The 20479-nt window shown below is 40.3% G+C and overlaps 1 protein-coding gene across 10 annotated transcripts in view; it reads left to right on the forward strand.

Annotated features, from left to right (window-relative positions):
* Positions 1 to 2203: 2203 nt before the first annotated feature.
* ubr4 (ubiquitin protein ligase E3 component n-recognin 4) overlaps positions 2204 to 20479 on the forward strand; it is a 198092-nt gene continuing 179816 nt past the window's right edge. For all 10 annotated transcript variants that reach the window (XM_072586453.1, XM_072586462.1, XM_072586455.1 and 7 more), the window contains exons 1-6: positions 2204 to 2375; positions 13374 to 13471; positions 15164 to 15267; positions 18484 to 18613; positions 18731 to 18870; positions 20198 to 20300. In XM_072586453.1, coding sequence (XP_072442554.1) covers positions 2242 to 2375; positions 13374 to 13471; positions 15164 to 15267; positions 18484 to 18613; positions 18731 to 18870; positions 20198 to 20300 — 709 coding nt within the window. In that variant the 5' untranslated portion in view covers positions 2204 to 2241. The remainder of the gene's footprint in view (positions 2376 to 13373; positions 13472 to 15163; positions 15268 to 18483; positions 18614 to 18730; positions 18871 to 20197; positions 20301 to 20479) is intronic.

Consider the following 20479-nt stretch of genomic DNA (forward strand, 5'->3'; position numbering starts at 1 on the left):
AGAGATTCTTCTTCCAATGTGCTGTGGAATTGTTTGCACCACTTGGGCAGACAGACCCTCTAATGCTGCAGTACACTCTCTATTCTGCGTTGAACTATCAACCCACCTAATATGTTCAAGTTTTGGGCATAAGACTCAAACTCTCAATCTTCCAGCTTAAATCAGGAATATTATCTCTGAATCAAGTCTGACACAATATAAAGGTTAGCATATACAGGAGTAAATTAAAGATGATTTTTAAGAATTTCCTCTAATTAAAGGTGTGGACTTTAAGGTCCTCTATTAATTTCTTGTTTTTCAACTTAAGGAAATTGAAAACAAAACTGTTGACATTTTAATGTATTTTGATGTATAAGGACTTCTGTTACTCAAATATTCTTCTCTCACAACCAAGAGCTCTGGATGATCTAGACAGGTTGGGAGAATGGTCCAGGAAATGGCTGATGGAATTTAACGTGAGCAAGTGCGAGGTCTTGCATTTTGGCAAAAAGAATATAGGAATGGACTACTTTCTAAATGGTGAGAAACTTAATAAAGCCAAAGCACAAAGGGATCTGGGAGTGCTAGTCGAGGATTCTCTAAAGGTAAACATGCAGGTTGAGTCTGTGATTAAGAAAGCGAATGCAATGTTGTCTCTTATCTCAAGAGGGTTGGAATATAAAAGCAGAGATGTACTACTAAGACTTTATAAAGCTCTGGTTAGGCCCCATTTGGAGTACTGTGTCCAGTTTTGGTCCCCACACCTCAGGAAGGACATACTGGCACTGGAACGTGTCCAGCGGAGATTCACACGGATGATCCCTGGAATGACAGGTCTAGCATATGAGGAACGGCTGAGGATACTGGGATTGTATTCGTTGGAGTTTAGAAGATTAAGGGGAGATCTAATAGAGACGTACAAAATAATACATGGCTTGGAAAAGGTGGATGCTAGGAAATTGTTTCCGTTAGACGAGGAGACTAGGACCCGTGGACACAGCCTTAGAATTAGAGGGGGTCATTTCAGAACAGAAATGCGGAGACATTTCTTCAGCCAGAGAGTGGTGGGCCTGTGGAATTCATTGCCACGGAGTGCAGTGGAAGCCGGGACGCTAAATGTCTTCAAGGCCGAGATTGATAGATTCTTGTTGTCCAGAGGAATTAAGGGCTACGGGGAGAACGCTGGTAAGTGGAGCTGAAATGCGCATCAGCCATGATTGAATGGCGGAGTGGACTCGATGGGCCGAATGGCCTTACTTCCACTCCTATGTCTTATGGTCTTAACATTTCTGAACAGGTTAATTAGGAATCATATTACACACCTTTTGAATCAGGTGAACCTGGGTCTGCTGCCTCAGGGTTAGGGACATTACCACTAACATCAGACCCTTTCAACCAAGAATTAGTGGGATGAAGAGTAGTATGGTTAACATACATTATTGCACACTGGCTAATTTCTGCAGTGTACTTTTTACATAATTAATGTAACATTCCCATTTTAGCAGTATTTCTTTACATTTTTCTAGCCCTCTTTCCAGTTAACATTAAGTACCTTGAGGGTTGTTGGGAGATTATAACTAAAACATAATTGTGAACTGGCCAGGAAGGAGAAGCAGGACATGTTCATAATGTTGCTTTATTGCTATGGCTGCTAACTAGAGGTTTCCAGTCGACAGCTGGTTCGACCTTGTATTAGGCGCTGCTTTGGACTATTTTAAAGAATTGTTATTCTTCGACGTGATGAGGCAGATTTACCAGAATAATACTGGGCCTGAAAAAGTCACGAGGACAAGTTGGGGAAAATGCGTTGGAAATGCAGCTTTTACACATTGAATAAAAGGGGGGGTGTGAGGTAGGTTTTGCCCCAGTCCCGCCCCCTTGCTAAAGACAGGTTACAGAGATCGGCTTGTATTCCATGAATTATGAAAGACGAGTATGGGGGTGTTCGAAATGGTTAAAGTATAATTCAGAGGGCAATTCATGTCATGTCCTAGAACTCAGCTGCAGCTTATAAAACGATGAGATTGCTTTGGGTCAGGAGATTCGGGGTTACGGAACTGAAACTGATAAAACTACCAAAGTTACATATACGTTGTCCTGAAGCATTGCTGCAAAGAATGACGGCTTCTCTGTTCCGGCCGCGCCCACTGAGCAGTGCAGGCCGGGGTCAGCGGACCGGACGGTTTTGTGTGGCACACCAATGGGTAACGGTGTTAGGCCGCCCGGAGTGTTTAGTGTGTTGCACCAGAAAGGCTGTGGAAGATGGCGCTCAACTCGGCCCCGGCTCCGGAGCCTGATCCGGACTGGAGTGCTGCGGTCCGTCCGCTCCTTGCCGCCTCCTATTCTACCTTCGAGCCGCGGGACATCGCTCAGCTTTTCAGCTCCATCGTTAACAGGTAAAGTAGGAGCGCGGACACACACACCGGCCCGAGAGGAAGGGGTTGGGAGGCAGGGTTCCCGGACGGGAGGGCCCAATAATGCGCCCCCGAAGTCTCGCAAGTTCTCTGCGTTCAGGCTTGGGCTCACTGGCTGCACGTTCAGTCCCGACTTTGAGTAGGATGGCAGGGGCGGAAGTCAGGGGGAAATAAGACAAGCGTAGAACCTTCGGTCTGTTCGAACAGCCGGGAACTTTCTAGCATCCGAAGCGTCGAGGGGGTGGGGCTGGGGTAAAATGTACCTCCTGTTTTATTAATGTATAAAAATTGCATTTCTGAAACACCTTCATTTTTAGAAAAGTGTCTGAGGCGTTTCATGGATATTCAAAGTTGAATTAGTATCTATTGGCAGGTGATGAGCATAGAGTCAGTTTCTACAGCATAGAAAGAGAACCTTTGCTCCATCATGTCTGCGCCGGTCATCAAACATCCATCTGTTCTAATCCCATTTTCTAGCACCTGGCTGGTAGCCTTGGATTCTGTTGCGTTTCGAGTGTTCATCTAAAATACTAATTAAACATCTCCAGGGCTCCTGCTTCTACCACTCTTGGGCAGAGAGTTACAGATATCCACAGCCTTCTGGGTGAAAAGATTTCTTTTTGAGTCTCATCTGGACCTCCTGCTCCTAACCTGAAAAAGAGGAAACGTTTCTCCCTACCTACCCCATGCCCCTCAGAACTTTGTACACCTCAATCAGATCCATTATCAACCTTTCCTGCTCCAAGGAAAGTAACCCCAATTGATCTACTTTCTTTTAGCTGAATTTCCCCAACCCAGGCAGCATCCTGGTGAATTTCTTTTTGAATCCCCTGTAATGCGATCATGTCCTTCCTATGTTACAATGAGCAGAGCTGCTCACAGCACTTCTGCCTAAGGATATATACAACTAAAACCTTCTTGCCATTGCATTCAATGCCTTGAGTAATGAAGGCAAGTACCCCTTATGTTGCCTTAACCATCTTTATCTTCATGTCTTTCTACCTACAAGGATTTATGGATATGCAGTCCAAGATCCTTCTAATCCTCAGTATTTCTAGGGTCCTAACATTGCTTGTGTACTCCCTTATCTTGTTAGCCCTCTCACAATTCTGTTTTAGATAAAAATGCATCAATACTTATTTTTGAAGGTAAATCCATATATCGTGTAATACAAGCTTTTCCTCATTGCTATTTGCCACATAACCAATTTTAATCTCATCTGCAAATCTACTGACACACTTCAATTGTCACCCACTGTTTCCTGCCAGGAGGCCAATTTTGGATCCAATTTGATGGATCACCCTGGATCCCATGGGCTCAACTTCTTAACCAGTCTGCCATTTGAGACATGGTTTTTGACAATGTTGAGGTCCATTTAGATAGTTTCTGATCAACCTATTCAACCGTGTTATGACAAGTCTGGTGCAAGTAGGATTTGAACTCAAGCCGCCTGGCCCTACTACAGTCCCACAAGAACCTCACTGAAGTCATATAAACATCATTAATTGTCCTCATCTACCCACCTAGTCACCTACTCAAACTTCAATCAAGAACTTAAAATTCACCTGCTGATTTGGTGAGATTCGAACTCATGACCCCAGAGGATTAACCTAGGTCTCTGGATTAATAGCCCAGTGGCATTAGTCACAAGGTCTCTCTTTCCAGACAAGTGCTCGATTTTGAGAGATATTTGAAGAGCATTTTAAAGGCTGTAATGGAGTTGGAAAAATTTGATTTATTGTCACATCTACCTAAGTACAGTCAAGGCAGATCACCAATATACAAGGACATACAGATCAATAGACAATAGACAATAGATGCAGGAGTAGGCCATTCTGCCCTTCGAGCCTGCACCGCCATTCAATATGATCATGGCTGATCATTCCTAATTAGTATCCTGTTCCAGCCTTATCTCCATACCCCTTGACTCCACTATCTTTAAGAGCTCTATCCAATTCTTTCTTAAAAGAATCCAGAGACTGGGCCTCCACTGCCCTCTGGGGCAGAGCATTCCACACAGCCACCACTCTCTGGGTGAAGTAGTTTCTCCTCATCTCTGTCCTAAATGGTCTACCCCGTATTTTTAAGTTGTGTCCTCTGGTTCGGCACTCCCCCATCAACGGAAATATGTTCCCTCCTGCCAGAGTGTCCAGTCCTTTCATAAGCCTATACGTTTCAATCAGATCCCCTCTCAGTCTTCTAAACTCAAGGGTATACAAGCCCAGTCGCTTCAGTCTTTCCGTGTAAGGCAATCCTGCCATTCCAGGAATTGACCTCGTGAACCTACGCTGCACTCCCTCAATAGCCAGAATGTCTTTCCTCAAATTTGGAGACCAGAACTGTACACAGTACTCCAGGTGTGGTCTCACCAGGGCCCTGTACAGCTGCAGAAGCACCTCTTTGCTTCTATACTCAATCCCTCTTGTTATGAAGGCCAGCATGCTATTAGCCTTCTTCACGACCTGCTGTACCTGCATGCTTGCCTTCATTGACTGGTGGACAAGAACACCCAGATCTCTCTGAACAGCCCCTTTACCTAATTTGATACCATTGAGGTAGTAATCTGCCTTCCTGTTCTTGCCACCAAAGTGGATAACCAGACATTTATCCACATTAAACTGCATCTGCCATGCATCTGCCCACTCACCTAACTTGTCCAGGTCACCCTGTAATCCCCTAACATCCTCATCACATTTCACCCTACCACCTAGCTTTGTGTCATCAGCAAATTTGCTAATGTTATTGCTGATACCATCTTCTATATCATTTACATATATTGTAAAAAGCTGCGGTCCCAGCACGGATCCCTGCGGTACCCCACTGGTCACTGCCTGCCATTTCGAAATGGAGCCGTTAATCACTACCCTTTGTTTCCTGTTAGCCAACCAATTCTCTATCCAATCTAGTACTTTGCCCCCAATCCTGTGCGCCCTAATTTTACTCACTAACCTCTTGTGTGGGACTTTATCAAAAGCTTTCTGAAAGTCCAGGTACACTACATCCACTGGATCTCCCTCGTCCATCTTCCGAGTTACATCCTCAAAAAATTCAAGAAGATTAGTCAAGCATGATTTCCCCTTCATAAATCCATGCTGACTCTGTCCTATCCTGTTACTATTATCCAGATGTGCCGTAATTTCATCCTTTATAATAGACTCCAGCATCTTTCCCACCACTGAGGTCAGACTAACTGGTCTATAATTTCCTGCTTTCTCCCCCAACTACTCCCCCAAGATCATGGGGTGATTGAACAGAGCGAGACATTATAGCTGCACAGGAGGTGCACAACAGCAAGATCAACATCAAATGTGGTATCTGAGGTCCATTCAGCAGTCTAATAACAGCATGGGAGAAGTTGTTTTTGAACTGTTGATACAAAATGTTCAACAAACATAACCTATATTCGACTGAAAAGGTTGGAAGAGAGTATGGCGGGGGTGGGAGGGTTCTTTCATTGCCTTTCTGTGGTAATGAGAAGTATAGATGGAGTCAATGGATTGGAGGTTGGCTTGTGTGACAGTCTCGGCTCTGTTCAGAACTTTGTGTAGTTTCTTCTGGTCCTGGGCAGAGCAATTGCAGTACCAAACTGTGATGCACCCCAATGGTTTCTGTGGTGCATTTGTACAAGTTAGTGAGGATACTTCGGGATGTGTTGAATTTCATTAGCCTCTGAAGACAGATCATTGGTTATTGTCACTCCTAGAAACGTGGCGCTCCACTGATGTAGATAGGGGTGTAACCTCCTTTTATTCCTGAAAGGTTGAGGAGAGGAATACTGGAGCTTGTGTTCCACTGGTTGGGAATAAGGGTGAGAGTATTTGCAAGAGATGGCGGTCAGGAACTTTAGGCATGGGTAGTATAGTAATAATTGTTTGCCAGTCGTCCATTTGACTTCGATTTGTATCTGTTCTTTTAAGTCCCTTTTGGTTAAACACCTCTTGTCAGGTCAGGGCTCTAAACTGAAAGCAAATGATGGCAAGTTTGTACAATCTCCTTCATAATCTAAATAATAATCTTTAGTACTGTTTTGGTGCAGTGGTCACATCCCTACCTCTGAGCCAGGAGTTCAAATCTCAGCTGCCCCAGAGACATCATAACCTGTCTGACCAGTTTGATTAGAAAACATCTGTAAATGCATGATATAAGATTCTTTTGGTGGGGTAGTTGTATCTCTACTATGAGTCATGCAGTATGGGTTCAAGTCCCAACTGCTCTATAAGGGTGTCACAGCATGTTTGAACAGGTTGATTAGAAAATATCTAAACCATAACGTCTGGGGGTTCTTGCAGTAGTTGTGTTCCTACGGTGTGTTATAATGTCTCCAAATTGATTACCGAATATCTAAACTGTGATGTCATGATATTCATTCTGGTAAGTGTTGTTTCCCTTCCCTGAGGGTTGTATAAAACTGAATACAGGTGGAATCTACATTAATGAAACCTAATGTTTTTCCCTTTATTCCAGGCCATTTCAGATAAAGAGCTGAAAATGTGTTGCTGGAAAAGCGCAGCAGGTGAGGCAGTATCCAAGGAACAGGAGAATCGACATTTCGGGCATCAGCCCTTCTTCAGGAATGAATCCTGAAGAAGGGCTGATGCCCGAAACGTCGATTCTCCTGTTCCTTGGATGCTGCCTCACCTGCGCTTTTCCAGCAACACATTTTCAGCTCTGATCTCCAGCATCTGCCGTCCTCACTTTCCCATTTCAGATAAAGGCTTATTTCAATAGTCTAATATTCTTTTGTACCCATGTGCTAGCTTTTGCTATTTCTTTTCCTCTTGGATACCCAAGTCCTGTTGCTTCTCCATGGTTTGATATATAACATTAAGAAAATAGTCTGATTTGTCTTGAATGGAAAGAAAATGATCTCTCTTGCCTACATTTAATTCCATTATCATTATGTTTCCCCACTCACTTACTATGATTTGTGATTTATTGTTTCTATCAACACAGCTTACTATACCTAGTGTCTAGTACTAACCTTTTTATTTGCAAATTTGGGTTTCAAGCTTTCTCTGCTTCATCAAACTCATTGATATGAAAAACTGAGTCAGTCTGCAATTTCTCACCATAAGGTTGTCTGTGTTTTCATATACTCTAATTTTGATCATTAGTGTTGAAATCCCAGTTTAGGTATTTTCTAATCAGCTTGGTCAGTGATGTTATGTCATGCCTCCTGTCTCAGAGATAGGGACACTGCTACTGTGCCAAAAGAGTCCTCATTATAATCAAAGTAAATGCCTATTTTAGTTGATTATCCCATCTTAGAGTTTCCCTCTATTTGATGCAGCCCTACAAAACTTACATGACCAGTTATAGTTTTTAAAGCAATATGTTTCTGATCACAAATTATGAGCAGTAAGCATCCCTCTATACTTGGCCACTTAATGGTATAAACTGTTGAAAACAACAGTTCACAGTCTTATTCTGATGGACCTGAAGAAAGCAGACCAAGCATTCAGCTTCTATTATAGTTAAAACAGATGCGTTCAAAGGATGACAGCTATTCTGAAATAACGTGAATAAATAAACTTTTTTTGGTTTAAAGTTTTTGGAGTGCATGTATTTTTTTATTTTGCAAAAGGTATCAGTAATTATAGCTGTGGTCCACCTGCTAAATGATTGCAGCCTGAACATATGGTGTGCTAGTGACAGGTGTGATTACATAATCATCACTGAAAAATAAACTAATAGAGTGAATACATATGGAATATAAATAGACTGAAACTAGATGACTATGCATATCATAGTTCCTGTGTCTGCTCATATTCAGCACAGTATGATTCTGCAATTCACTTCAGTGATTTGCAGTTTAATTTTGCCATACTAAAAAGAACACAAACCTCATGTGAAGTTTCTATATCCATTTACTATAATGAGTTAATGATATCTACTTTGTTCTGCCTTCCACTTGAACTATTTTGGTGAATGCTGTGGCAAGGGACGTTGTGCCACTTGATTTGTAATTGCTGTTCACTAGGTTTGTTGTTGTGTACACTGTTAAATAAGAGTTTTTGCTGCCTCGCTTGGGCAAGATTGTATAGCGAGTTGAAGCTAAAGCTTTTCCAGGCACAATGGTACGATGAGACACTGTGTTAAAAAACACTAATTATCCTCTCTGATTTGGAACCAACTGCAAAGTCTGTAAATACTCTGTAAAATGCATGCTACAGAAGAATACATTTGTGACACTCGTGTCAGTATGGCACCTCCTTTCTTTGGACTATTGTTGAAACGAAATTGATACAATTGCATTGGTTAAGGCCTTGTCTGCTGTCTTGGGTGGATGTAAACATCTGATAGTTCTTTTTGAAGAGGTGTAGGATTGTTCTCCTCAAGTCCTGGATGATGATATTTCTTAACCAACAGCATGAAAATAGCATTTAGTGGGTTTTTTTTATGTTGCTTATGGGAGATTTGTGTGCAAATTGATTGATTGTCAGGTATCTTGCATTATAGCAATACCTGCTTCGTGCTGGAAAGAGTTTTGTAAAATGCTGAAAATTACTATTAATGTACAAGTTATTTCCAATCTGTACGTCCAGAGTAGTAAGGCACAGGCATTATCATGATTTTTATTTAATTCGTTCTTGAAATACGATTATTGCAAGCAAGGGTCAGCATTTATAGCCTATCACTTACGAGTGCAAAACCCTAAAGCTTGAACCCTTTGATCCAGGACATTGCCTTTTATTTCAGCTGCCATTGATTGTGTTTTCTGTGACATATTTCAAGAATGCAAACCAGTGCAGCAGTTGTTGTCATCTTTTATCAGCTTTAGATGTAATTCTTTGATCTGAGGCAGCCAAGCATCAAGAATCTTGGGCTGTAATTTTTGTTAAAGTACCTCAAAGAGAAGCCCTGCATTAAACTTAAAATATGCAAGATAAATGTTGTCCAAATGAAATTACTTACTGGTCACAGTTGTCAGTATAGGAATGTTGACTTAGCCATTGGAATCTAGTTTAAATTTTAAAGACTGTAGATTTTTAAGAGCTAAAGAGATCAAGATATGGAGTAAAGGCAGGTTAGTGGAATTGAGGTACATTTCAGTCATGATCTAGTTTTGGGGCACAGGCTTGGGGATTTGATTGGCAACCACCCCTCTTATTAGACATAGGATGTAGGAACAGAAATGGACCATTCGTCCCCTTGAGTCTGCTCTGCCATTCAATAAGATCATGGCTGACCTGATTTTAAACTTCATTTTCCTGCCTTTTCTCCACAGCATTTGATACCCTTCCTAATTTAAAAATCTTATTTTGATATTGAATGTATGAAATGATCCCTCCGGTACAATTCTCAGAATAAATTCCTCCCCACCTCTGCTCTATTCTGAGATTATGCTGTGTAGTACTAGACTCCACCACCAGGGGAAATAACTTCTCTGCATCTAGCTTGGCAATGTCCTAAGAATCTTGTCTCTCGATCTTCTATATTTCAGTGAGTACAGGTTTAACCTACTCAACTTCTCCTCGTAAGACCATCTCTACAAATCTCAATCTACCTAGTGAAGTTTCTCTGGCCTGTTTCCAATGCTAGTTGATCTTTCCTTCAATGAGGGGTCCAATCTGTAGCATTCCAACTGTAGTCCTGCTGCTACCTTGTATTGTTTTAGCCAGACTTTCTATATTTTTATACCCCATTCCCTTTGTGTTTGCAACATGCGCACATTTTAGGAGATGCTTTACCAACATCATGTAACATAGGTAAATATACTTCACAGTTTAATGTTTTAATGTTTTACAATTCAGTAACCACTCACATGGTTAAAGTGATTAACAATTTACAGAGGAACCTCTATTATCTGGCATTCAATTATTCAAATATCGGATTATCCTGCAAGATCGCAAGGTCCCGATGCTTGACTAAAGTATGTTATCCGGCATTCAATTGTCTGGAATTCAGTTAACCAAACCAAATGCTCCCCGCCTGTGTCCATAAGGTAATCGAGGTTCCTCTGTGCAATAAATTCCCAAATTAAGGTTCTCATGGGAATACTGAGATAGGCCCAGTGACACTTTCTTTTACAAATTAGACATGCATTAAGCTGAAGCTCGATGTGCAACTGTCCACATATTGCTCTTGGCATAAGTATTCTCCAGCTATCAAACTAGTTTGTTGTTGATAAAGAATAGCTTCAGGATCCATTGAAACAAATCTGATGTTACCCAAACTCTAATAAAGGCTTGTATCCCTTAAAAAGGGCCTTGTGTGATATTCTACTTGTTGAAGCTCTGCAAATGTTAAATAAATTGAGAACAAATAGTGATCACTAAAACTTTTCTTGATTGCCAATGAATAGCAATCACATCACATTCTTTATGTAGTTGTTCCCTGTCAAAAACCTGATTTCTTAGATTGTAAGTAAGGGAAACTGCCTGGAAAGCTCTGCTTCACTTTCATTTCCACATGATTACTGCACACGTCATAATCTGTATTGTAACTGCAAATTTTCAGTCAGTTTTTTCAAACCCTTACCATCAATTGACTCAAAAGTCCCTCACCTCCCACTTGATCACCACCCCTCATTTGCAACTCACTGTTTTCCCCTCCCTTTTCCTTGCCAACTTCCACTTTCAAGTGTAAGAGTTACAGATCAGGAAATAACCCCTATTACTAGAGGCATTCTTCTGAGAGATTTTCTTTAGTACACTTTTGCTTAAGGTGCAGTTTTGTGGAAATACATTAGGAGTTTTAAATGAAGGCTAACTTGAATATTTTAAAAAAGGCACATTTTGTCAAACTTTTCATCTTGCACTTGTCACAACATGCAAGAGCACCAGGGTTGAAGGGGCAACTGACAGTTATACTGCATGAGAGGAGGCTGCTGATTGTTTGGCAAGTCAACTCCAGTAGAAACGTTGCTGAGGAGAATGTCCCCATTAATGCTGATTGACAGTTAACAGCCAGGCAGATTTGACTGATCAGGTCATTGTCTTGAAAAGCGAACCAGTGAATGAATGTCACAGTAATGTTCCAGCTCTGTATTAGTAATTGTCAAGAGAAACTATAAAAGTTCTTTTCCATTCACTCCAACATCATTCATATCTCTTCTGACAAAGGAGTAACTTATGCTCGGCTACAACAAAACCTGATTGACAGTTAAGCTGAGAGTGATAGGTAATAATTTCCAATTAAAGAAAACTCAACTCTCTCACATTAGTTTCAAAGACATTATCCTCTTTGAATCTTGACCATAAAAAGTTTTGGGTTCACTGTAGACAAAACCAATCTTATCCCTTTTACAAGATAGGGTCAGAGACTGGTATTCTTGTGAGTAGCTCAGCTCCTGATGCACAAATGCTCTTCACAAGTTGCCAATCACAATAAGGAGCATGATGGAATACTCACTGCTTGTGTTGTTTGATATGGATTAAAGAGCACTCGAAAAATTTGACTCCATTTGGGCAGAGACATTTGTGTAATTTCTCCTTGACACTGGATTCACCAATTGTACTGTTCAAATCTAATCCAACAGCAGCAGTTATTTTGATCTCAGTCACTAAGAAGGATACTGGTAAGTTTGGTACGGCAGAACTGTTAACTCCCAAGTTTGCTTTTGCTTCTTAGATCAAGCATTCATGGCAATGTCTTGCTCTGTCATTGTTGCTGAATTGGGTCCAGGATGATGTTCGTCTATTACCATTAGAAGAATAACATCACCACATGGGCTACTCTCAGTTGTACAATTCAACGCATCAATAAATTGGGCAATAAATCTTCAGTCTTCACATTGAACAAACCTTCCATAACCTGTGTAACCTGGCGCTACCACAATGGTGGTAGGCACCAATCCAGCATTTCAAAACTGGGCATCCATCAGGCAGTGGGCCATCAGCATTGGTAGAATTGTAATCAAACGCAATTTAATTTCATGCACAGCAATTCCCCAAATCTGCCATCAAGTCAGAGCTCAGTCCTATTTCAGTAAAGAATGCAGAAGGGCGTACTGGTAGCTGTATCAGGAATATCTAAAAATGAGATGCCATATTTCACTGTGGCTGCAAGAGTGAGTCGGTGTGACAGGTAACTTGCCTCCTGTCTTCCTAATGCCTGTCATCAATTAGGTAAAATCACCATTGTTTTACCAGGCCATAGGATGCTATGACATTAAATGATTTAACCTGCAGATCTCCACTCCTCAACAGGAGAGGTTAAGAAGGGGAGCCCTTCGTGGTAACCTCAACAGGAAATGAACCCATGCTGTCAGCATCCCTTTGCAGTGCAAATCAGTTGTCTAACCAACCATCTTGTTCACCATCTACAAATCAGGAATGTGATGGAATATTTGCTACATGCCTGGATGGGTGCACCTGCAGCTATTTTTAAAAAATGCTTGACGCCACCCGGGACACATTATTCTGCTGGTTTGATACCTCATCCACCACCTTCAACACTCACTCCATTTTGACACAGTGTTGTCATTAACCAAACCTCTTTCAAAGCACCTCCCAAATCTATGACCTCAGCCACTGAGAAGGAGAAGAGCAGTAGGTGCATGGAACATCATCACCTGCAACTTCTTCTCTGATCCTGTCACCATCCTGCAGTGGGATGATATTGTCATTCTTTTGCTTGCCATGTCAAAATTGTAGAACTAGCTTACTAATAGTACTGCAGTATCATTATACCCCAGGTACTGCAGCAGTCCAAGAAGGCAGCTCACCAACACCTTTTCTAGGGCAATTTGAGATGAACAATAAATGGTAGTTCTGAAGGAATAAAGAAAAAAATTGCCTTGATTGTATTATGCACTTCCTGAGCCCAAATCAAAAAGCCTTTTTGCTGATTGATGGTATTGTAAAGCTTAAGCTGCATTATAACTCTCTTCTGAACTAGTGGTGGAATATAGTTTGAAGGGAATTGATTATTTTGAAATATGAATACTGAAGTGACCCATTGTATTTTTTTCACTGGGATGGTTAGTTTGTACTTCTATTGATTTGAAGCTTATAACTTGATTGTTTTGTGTTTCAGTGAGAAGCAGATTCTGCATCATGACAAGCAATATGAACCCTTCTACTCCTCATTTGTGGCGCTCTCTGCACATTACATCTCAACAGTCTGTGCACAGAGTAGGTGTTTCTAATTGTTTCTTTAAATAATGCGGTTTAAAGTTATGATTTAAGAAACTACCGCTTGCCTATCTGAAGTCGTGAATCTCTATTTTGACCTGCTTTTGTGTTTAGAATATCCCAAATTGGGGTGAAATTCAGGATGGCACTATGATTACAGCATAAGGCAGTGGTGTGATAAGAATATAATTAAAAATGTAGGCAATTGGCACGTCTGGGTTTGCCCCCTTCAGCACAGTAACATTTTTGCAGCACTTGGTTGTATTTTGAGTAGTTCAAATGTTTTTGGATATATTTCTTCACAGATTAAAACAGAATCATGAGCACAGGAGGTTCAGCATTTGTTGAAGTAAGATAACCTGTCATCTTGCTGCAGAAAGCTGGATTTGCTATTTGAATGAAATGCCTGAAAGATAAAACTAGACCATGTTGCCCCCCACCCCACCAAGCAATCCATTGCAGAGAAACTGACCAGAACCTGCTCAAAATGACCAATATTTCAAACTCAATATTAGCATCAAGTTACTGGACGCACAACATACAAACCAACTCAATCTGTCATCTTCTGTTCTTATCTGATTTGACTTGGGGTGGCACACTGTCTCAATGGTTTGCACTAATGCCTCTGTGCCGGGGACCGAGGTTCAATTCCACCCTCGGGTGACTGTGTTGTTTGCATGTTTCCCCATGTTTGCATGAGTTTCCTACGGGTGCTCTGGTTTCCTCCCACAGTTCAAAGATATGCAGTTTAGGTGGATTGGCAATGGGAAATTGCCTGTTTCTGCAATTCTACGAGGCTATGCCTGTGTCAGCTCTTTGAAAGAATCAACCAATTAGTCCCACTCAAATGTTTTGCATTGAGAAGATTGCTCCAGGCTAATAGAGAATAGTAACACATTTTTCAGTTGTTAGTGTCACAAAGCTGGTCTCTTTTTTTTTTGAAAAGCTGTTCCTTTTCTCCAGGATACTGTGTCCTTGATTTTCTTTCAGAGGGGTCGTAAACTGTCTGGGCTCCGATTAGACTAGTTTGGTACAGAGATGAAAAGGATTTTGAGAGGCCTTTTGTTTATATGTAAACAGATGAGAGTTCAGGCCAAAGTGGTCATGTTTTAGAAGTGACCTGTACAATGATCGGGGAGTGGTCAGCCCTCTAGCTGAGCATTTCAGTCCAGAGATCTGTTTCCATACTGTACATCTCAATGACTCTATAACTAGTGAGGAGTTCAACAGTGAGCTGTGTGGAAACAGATTGCTAAAAAAACTCCCTCTCCCTCTCTTTCTCTTTCTGCCCTTCTAACCTCAACTTGTAAGCATCTGTTCCATTTGTTTTTACTGTGTTTTAAAGGGGTTTGCTTATTGGGATTGTTATGTATATTTGGAACAGCATAATTAAGTCTAGTTTTGGTAGACTAAGTTCTGTAGAGGTTCTTTATTCTGTTATTTGTGTTTCATTGTGTTATTTAGTGAATACATTTTTCTCTTTTAAAACCTGGTAGCCAGCCTCGTTAACTTACTCTGGGTAATTTGCACTGTACACATACGGAAACAAATTGCAAAGCTATGGTCTGGGCTGCCTGCTTAAGAATGTTTTGATGGGTCTGACCTAGCCCATAACATTAGTCCTTAAAATACTTAATGTTTTGGAAATACCAAGTATCCAATACTAATCTATCTTATTTCCAATATCTACAGTTCCTAGGAATCAGCTGTTGTCTGTTGCAGCTGCATGTAAAATCCTGATTGAATTCTCATTGATGCGCCTTGAGAATCCAGATGAGGCATGTGCTGTTTCACAGGTAATGAATTAAAACCTCTGAGTCTCTGTCTGTCTCTCCCTTTTATTTATTTATTTCTTCTTCTTTTTCTTTGTCCTGTTCCCTCTGTCTCAGTTCTATTATTTTTTTCTTTCTCCCTCTGCTCCTCCCTTCTTTTCATCCTCCCCTTCTCTTCCTTCCCACTGCTGCTCCTTGCTGATGTGAGATTTGATATTGTGGTACCAGTGTGTCTCGAAAGAGTGTGGGGAAGAATGGAAAATGTTACTTAGCTACATACTTGATCATTTGACAGTTTCTCCAGAATGTTCACAACTTTCATAATTGTAAAATCCTAATTCTTCCCTGATATAATGTTTGACTTCACATTCATAAATCAGGATGGTCAGGGGTAGTGGACAGCTAGCTAGTTAATGGCAGCACTGACTGAACTTCAAAACAATTACCTGTCTGTTAGGCTAAATCATCTTGTTACTTCCTTTACTTGAGGAGGGATATATTGGAGGCAGTTCAGAGGAGATTCGCTAGATTGATTCTAGAAATGGGTCTCTCTTTATGAAGAGAGATTGAGCAAGTTAGCTCTACACACTCTGGAATTTAGAAGAATTGAGAGGAGATCCAGTCGAGATATAGAAGGTGCTGAAGTGGTTTGACAAAGTAGATGTTTGAAAGGATGTTTCCTTCTGTAGAATGGGAGGTCAAAAGGTTTATGCTAAGTTATAGCAGCTTTAAAACAGAGATGAGAACTTACTTGTCCCAAGGGGTTGTGAATCTGTAGAATTCAATATCTAAGTGCAGTGGATGCTGGACATTTGAGTAAATTCAAGAAGCTATCAGATCTTTAGTTAATGGGTTGAAAGTTATGGAGATTGGGTAAGAAGTTGAGGCTGAGATGAAATCAGCCATGATCCTATCAAATGGCAGAACAAGCTAGGGGGTACTGAAATATCTACTCCAGCTCCTTGTTCTTATGTGCTCAGATTATCTAAGAGAGAAAGGAAGTTTCAAAAATTCCTTTCTTTCACAAACCTCCCAAATCTTATGCCAATTATTGTTGGCTGTTCTTAATTGTTTGCTGTTGGCTAGGTTTTCCAAATTAACATGGACACAACAAAATGATCCATTATTAATCTAAACAGCTGGTGTTTTTTGTTTCTCGCTTCCATTCTTCTTGAGTGGAGGTATTGTATTGGCAACTGTCATTCTCCTGCAACAAATTCAATTTCCAAGGAGGTTTGACATTTTTTTTTTCTATTCTTCAGGTTCTAAAGTTCTTGTCACCAAATTAACAATAAACAAGTTTTGTTCTATATAAATTCAAACTGATTCAGATTTCTAATTGCACCTGATCCTTATGTCTCATTTGCATATTACTCCATTCTTGCCGATCTTTTTACTTATTCATAGGATATGGCTGTCACTGACTATGCCAGTATTTATTGCCCAGAGGGCAGTTAAGAAATGACCACACTTTATCTGGATCTGGATTTTTCCTGACTCTTGACATTGGTTTCATGGTCATCACAGATTTCATTCAATTGAATCCAATTCCCACCATCTGCCATGGTGAGATTCGAACCTGGATCCCCAAATCAATATGGTATCTCTAGATTAACAGTCTAGCAATAGTACCACTAGGTCAATGCCTCCCTGTTTGAACATCTATCGATCAGCATATGATCCGGAATCCTTGTCCTTGTGAATCCATCCATGGCCTTGCTGTCCTTGTCTCTGCAGGTACATCCAGTCCTGCTTTCTACAGTGGACTCTCCATTCAGTCTGCTTTGTTACTGCATTCCGTATAATCTGTGTTTTGTAGACAGTGACAAAAAGCCATCAAAGTCTACTAGACTACTGCTCTGTATCTCAAAGGATGGAAGTTATGCATTTGCTGAAATGAACCTTAGTCAGGTCCTGTCTGGAGTATCATGTACAATTTTGAGCAGCATTCCTCAGGAAATATGTGTTCACCTTTTGAGATATGCAACATATGTTGATCAGACTCATTCTGGAGCTCGAGTGTTTAATTGTGGGGATTGGTTGCTGAAAAGTGGTCTGGATTCCCTCTAGTGTTGAGCTTTAGCAGTAATCTTGACCAGAATTTAAAATATTGACATGATGGATTATGTTAAGAAGCTATTTTTGAGTTAAGAAGAAAGGGCTGTCAACTTAATATTGGAGCTCATCTAATTACGAATGAAATGAGCAAGTTCCTTTTTATGAAATGTAGTCAAGCAAATTTCGACAACAATACAAATGGTTCTGAAGAAAGTTGTGACCTGAAATGTTAACTTTTTTTTTTCCACAGATACTATCTGACCTACTAAGTTGGTTTTAACATTAATTTTTGTTTTTAGTACAAATCTAGAACTTTTTATTTTCTCACATCAACCTGCTACCCCAAAAACCTGGATGCTAAAGGTCAGTTGGAGGTGTCAAGACTGAGAACGCTAGTTTTTTTTAAGTTAAGCTATCAAGACAAGTAGAATGAAAACCAGAAAATTGAATGAAGATGCAGATAAGTTGAGATCTAATTGAGTAGCAGAATGTTGAGATCTTGTATGACCTGTTTATTCCTAATAGTCCTACATTTAACCAACTCCCAGAAGTTCCTTCTTTTGTTGCATCTCTCCAAACCTGCAGAAGCCTCGTTTAAAAGCTGCCAGTTGCTAAACCCACCTCCTTAACTTATTTCCTCTGTTCAGATCTGGACTGAGGTGTTTTGTTGTGTTAAAGATATGTACTTAAGGAGACATTATGCACCAACCTCAGTAACTTCTGTTATAGCTTTATGATAGCTGGTTGAGTATATAGTGAATGACTGAAAAATAGAAATAAGGAAGTCTCAATGGTTTTAGTTTGCTGATTAGAGGTGAATAGTTCATTAAGTCATGGGAACCCTGGTTGGCAATGACCTCAGCTAGAAGGAACATGTATGAGAAATAGAGCAAGAACGAGATTGGGTTTGGAGATGTTGCCAATGATTGAAGAGCTTTCTAAGATATGAAACTTAGTACCTCGGAGAAATGTATGAATATCCCAAACAAACTAGCTGTAGGAAAATGAACAGTAAGAAAGATGAAAAGATAATGAAACGGGAAGCAATCAACAGGAACGTTGAGAAGCTTTGTCTGAATAGAAAGATTTTTCCTAAACTTATGTTAGATTATTTGGACTCATGTATATAACATGTTCTTTTTTTTAATCCTGTCATTGTTATTGTCGCTACTTCCTCCTCAGAAACACCTAATCCTTTTGATCAAGGGCCTTTGTACTGGTTGCAGCCGATTGGACAGGACTGAGATCATTACGTTCACAGCAATGATGAAGTCAGCCAAGCTTCCAATGACAATAAAGACTCTCTCAGATGGTAAATCCTTGACTCTGATAATCAAAGATTATTTTCTGGGTACGGTTAATCTCTGTGCAGTTGATTGTCGATTGTTCTGCTGAATTATTTTTCTTATCAGTGAATCTCTTTACACAGTGGAGGATCAGAAAGAGTCTGTCTCTCCAGTGACACCTGAACTCAGACAGAAAGAAGTGCAAATGAATTTTTTAAGCCAATTAACTTCAGTGTTTGACCCAGATGTGTCAGCCTCATCTGCCCCTTCTCCGGTTGTTCAGGTATGGATTTGGGAAATAAATTCTACATCTTTTCACATTAACGTTGTTCCCTCTAGGTTGCATAGTTATAGTGTGCTGAGCACAAGTAATGATCTCTTTTGTGGCGCATACATGTGTGACCATGTGTCAGTTTTAAAGGGATTGTGCCATTCTAGAAACTGGCCATGCGTACAACAGGAATTTGGAGGAAATATTACCTGTTAATGACTGTAAAATGAAAATGCAGTGTCCTGTGTGGAGCATACCTGGGATTTAAGATACTATGGAGCATCATTAAAGGTGTGATGACGATGGGGCATAGTTAAGGGATACCACACTTCATTGCTGGCAGGAAAAAAATGACATCCATTTGGAATAAATTTATGAAGATAAGCTCTAAACAAACTTGGCTCAATGCAAGGGTGATTTTATTAAATATTACTACTGAAACAGCGCTTGCGCCTTTAAACTTTCAAAACTTATAAAGATTGTAGTAGTGATGTATTTAAAGGTAGGAATTTTAGGAAGCAAAACAGTTTTATAGTTTTCACACTGTTAGCATGAAGATCTGTGGATAGTGTTCTGTAGGGTAAAGACCCCTTCTCCCAGCATAGGAGCAGGAAGCCATTGATCTTGTCTGAAATTTTGATTGGATAATTGATAATCCATCCAACCCAACTTTTCAAATTCAAAGATTATGTATTCTATATTGCAGGAGAAATTTCACTGTGCTAATGCAATATTTGTCACTTGCACTATTTTCTTGAATTTGTGCCAGTTAAATGGAAGTTAGTGCTCAATAATTAGCTGTATTGTGGCATGGACTTGTACCTCCTGGGAACTGGATCAAAGTTTCCTCAAACCTTGTCAATAAATGCCTGTTTCAACTATCAAGCTTGTGTTTGAAGCCAGGTAGAAGATAACAATGCAATATTTTGTGCATTGCAACTTGGTTCCAAATATATTGATATTGTATATTTGGTGATCTTTTACCTGAGTATAATTAACTCTGAATGTTTAAAGGATGGTTGAAGATAAGTAGGGGGATGTCCTTAGATTAGATTAGTGGAATTCATTGCCATGGAGCGCAGTGGAGTTAAATGTCTTCAAGGCAGGGATTGATAAATTTTTGATCTCACAAGGAATTAAGGGCGACAGGGAGAGTGCAGTAAGTGGAGTTGAAATGCCCATCAGCCATGACTGAATGGCGGAATGGACTCAATGGCCCGAATGGCCAGTTAGAAGGAGTGCTCTTGTAGAGAAAGGGGTTAGGAATGATCCAGACCGGGATGGTTGACTAATCTGATTCCATTTCATAATCTCTATATAATTTCTTTATATCTGTCAGGTGGATGGTGAAAGTGATGAACAAACTGGAAGTGATCAAGCAACAGTTGCCAAAATGAAAAGTGCTTTTATTGCGCAGAATGTGTCCAGTTTACAAGCACTGGGTGAGATTCAAATCAAATCCCCAATAGTCATTTATGAGATTAGTTTTTATTGTGAATCTTAAGAATTTTTATCAGTGAATTAAGGAATATTAGTGAAAAACATCCTTGTTATAAAGCTACTGTATCTTCAAAACATTCACTTCCTTCACCGCCTGCACTCAGTGGCATCAGTGTGTACT

Source organism: Chiloscyllium punctatum, chromosome 16 (genome assembly GCF_047496795.1).
Source record: "Chiloscyllium punctatum isolate Juve2018m chromosome 16, sChiPun1.3, whole genome shotgun sequence".
Taxonomy (NCBI): Eukaryota; Metazoa; Chordata; class Chondrichthyes; order Orectolobiformes; family Hemiscylliidae; genus Chiloscyllium; species Chiloscyllium punctatum.